Here is a 2,500-nt window from a genome sequence, read left to right on the forward strand (position 1 = left end):
CAGACATCTATTCGGCAGTAACATTCCCGGTCCCTTAAAGTCAAAATGATGTTTAACACAAAAAATGCTCATGCCTTAAATCAAACATAGAAATCCTAAAATACTTGGTGAAATGAAATATTGTTAAGTTAATATTGCTTGTAACCTCAAACTACTCATTTAAATGTTCATAATGAATAAACTGTTCAATATATCTGCTTCAAACTAGAGGCTTGTCAGCATTGCTGCTCCTGTCCTCGGCATCCATTCGGTCTTCTACTGCCAGCAATAAGACAAGTTTGTGCACTGGTCTTCGGAGCTCTGTCATTTCCGTTCTTATGACTACACTCCTGACGAGTCCCTTAGAATCCGGTTCCATGTTCACAATGACGCCCATTGACCAGTCATTCCTTGGATTGTTTTCGTCCTTAATCAATACGACGTCATCTATTTTCATGTTTCTTTTCTCTTGATACCACTTTGGTCGTTGCTGGAGTGTAGCCAGATATTCTTTTTTCCATCGAGACCAGAACAGGTTGCAGAGATGTTGGACCTTGCGCCAACGGCGGCGCATGTAAACATTGTTTCGCTGAAATTTGCCTGGCGGGAGAAGGACAACCTTGGTCTTCATAGTAAGAATTTGGTTCAGTGATAGTGGGAGAGGATCTCGGAAGTCACTTGAAATGGCAGTAATCAGTCTTGAATTGATGATTGATTCAACCTCGCACAGCAATGTATGTCACAAAGGAGAGTGATTCTTCGTACTGTTCGAATTTGCCTCTCCCACACTCCACCCATATGAATGGCACCAGGTGGGTTGAATCTCCAATCAGTCTGCTGTTTGCGCAGCTTCTCTGTAATCTTGTCGTGATCCATTTCTTCTATGGCTTCGTGAAGTTCCCTTATGGCACCATTAAAATTGGTTCCGTTGTCGCTTCTAATCTCGTGCACAGGACCTCTGCGAGCAATAAAGCGTCGTAATGTGTTCAGGAACGAATCCGTCTCAAGTGAATTGGAGACCTCAATGTGGATTGCTCTACTTACGAGGCATGTGAACAATGCTCCGTATCGCTTGCGTTCTTTCCGGCCTTCTTTCGTGATGTAGGGGCCGAAGAAGTCCACTCCAACATAAGTGAAGGGTGGTGCTGGTGTCAGCTGATCTGGTGGTAAATCAGCCATTTTCTGGTTCTGAGGAAGGGCCTTGTTTCGACGACAAACGACACATGCAGTGATCAGTTGGCGCACTGCAGAATTAGCTCCAACAATCCAATACTTCTCACGTAATAGGGTGAGGACATGACCGCATCCTGCATGTCCAAGCCGTTCATGTTCGTTGCGGATGATTAAAGTCGTCACGTGACTCTTATGGGGAAGAATTATGGGGTGCTTGGACTCCTCTGGAATATCGGCGTTGTGCAGTCGGCCTCCAACACGTAAGAGACCGTTGCCACGAACGGATTGAGGCGATATATTGGGCTGGTCTTTCCTACTGCAACTTTGCTTTTGGTGGGACGTGGCTGATCTTTTAGTTGGCCACTTCTGACTTCTTCCAGGGTCTGTAGCTCACTTTCGAAGCTCAAGAACTGGGTGAAGGGAATGATCGCAAGCTCTGCGTCCTCTAAATCTTTCACAGTGAATAGCGAAAGGTCTTCGTTAACCTTGATTGATTTACTGTTGGCTCTTCGAAAGCTTCGTTCCCTAAGAATGACTTTCACACGCATGAGGACTGCGACCGCTTTCTTCAAGCAGTACCAGCTTGAGAAATACTGAAGTAGTTTGGATACTGTGGACACAGCTGTTGGGCTGACAATTGCGATAGCGCAAACGTTCACTTTGTCCTTTACCTCTACATCGTCCTTCGGAATTTCACCCAAGCGTGTCGGTTGTGCTGGCCATTCCTTCTCCGATTGCCACAAGAACTTCGGTCCCTTTACCCATCGCTGTTGCTCTGTTAATGTGCTGGCGTCCAATCCGCGCGAGGCGTCGTCAGTGGGATTCTCCTTCGTGTTGACGTACCTCCACTGGTTAGGGTCTGATAGGTTGCGTATTAACTGCACCCGATTTCCTACGTAGACATGGAATCGCTTCTGTTCGTTCGCAATGTATTGCAGCACCGTAATGGAGTCGGTGTGGTACTGGATAGTTTCAGCTTTGTCATCCAGCTCCTTCTTGATAATTTCTCCGAGGCGAACAGAGACGTTGGCAGCAGTGAGTTCTAAGCGCGGTACTGTCACTGCTTTGATGGGTGCAAGGCGCGCTTTGCCCATTAGAAAGGAACAGTGTGTGCGACCTTCATTGTCACATAGGCGTTGATAGGCGACTGAACCATAACCCACGTGACTCACGTCGGAGAAGATGTGGATCTGCCGAGATTTCCTTTCCCGAAAATCTACTGGCTTAACACAGCGTGGTAGTTCTTTTAGCCATTCCTCCCAGCGTTGGTGATAGGTGTCAGGAAGTTCGTCGTCCCAACCAATCTTCTCTTCTCTGCAGAGGTCCTGGAGTAGTTTCTTTGCAGTTA

At 46.8% G+C, this 2,500-nt stretch overlaps 2 protein-coding genes across 2 annotated transcripts in view; both read right to left on the reverse strand.

The window, feature by feature from the left end:
* Nucleotides 1–672: 672 nt before the first annotated feature.
* Nucleotides 673–1,158, reverse strand: LOC137995645 (uncharacterized). The gene has a single exon (XM_068841170.1). The coding sequence runs from the start codon at nucleotides 1,156–1,158 to the stop codon at nucleotides 673–675; it is 486 nt and encodes a 161-aa protein (XP_068697271.1).
* Nucleotides 1,159–1,355: 197 nt separating this feature from the next.
* LOC137995646 (uncharacterized) overlaps nucleotides 1,356–2,500 on the reverse strand; it is a 2,694-nt gene continuing 1,549 nt past the window's right edge. Inside the window, exon 1 of the mRNA XM_068841171.1 lies at nucleotides 1,356–2,500. This exon is cut by the window's right edge and continues 1,549 nt beyond it. Coding sequence (XP_068697272.1) covers nucleotides 1,356–2,500 — 1,145 coding nt within the window.

This window comes from Montipora foliosa, chromosome 3, assembly GCF_036669935.1.
Source record: "Montipora foliosa isolate CH-2021 chromosome 3, ASM3666993v2, whole genome shotgun sequence".
Lineage (NCBI taxonomy): Eukaryota > Metazoa > Cnidaria > Anthozoa > Scleractinia > Acroporidae > Montipora > Montipora foliosa.

Bases quoted from the DNA above. Each gene is read 5' to 3' on its own strand.
- LOC137995645 (XM_068841170.1), bottom strand. From the start codon at position 1,158: ATGGCTGATTTACCACCAGATCAGCTGACACCAGCACCACCCTTCACT.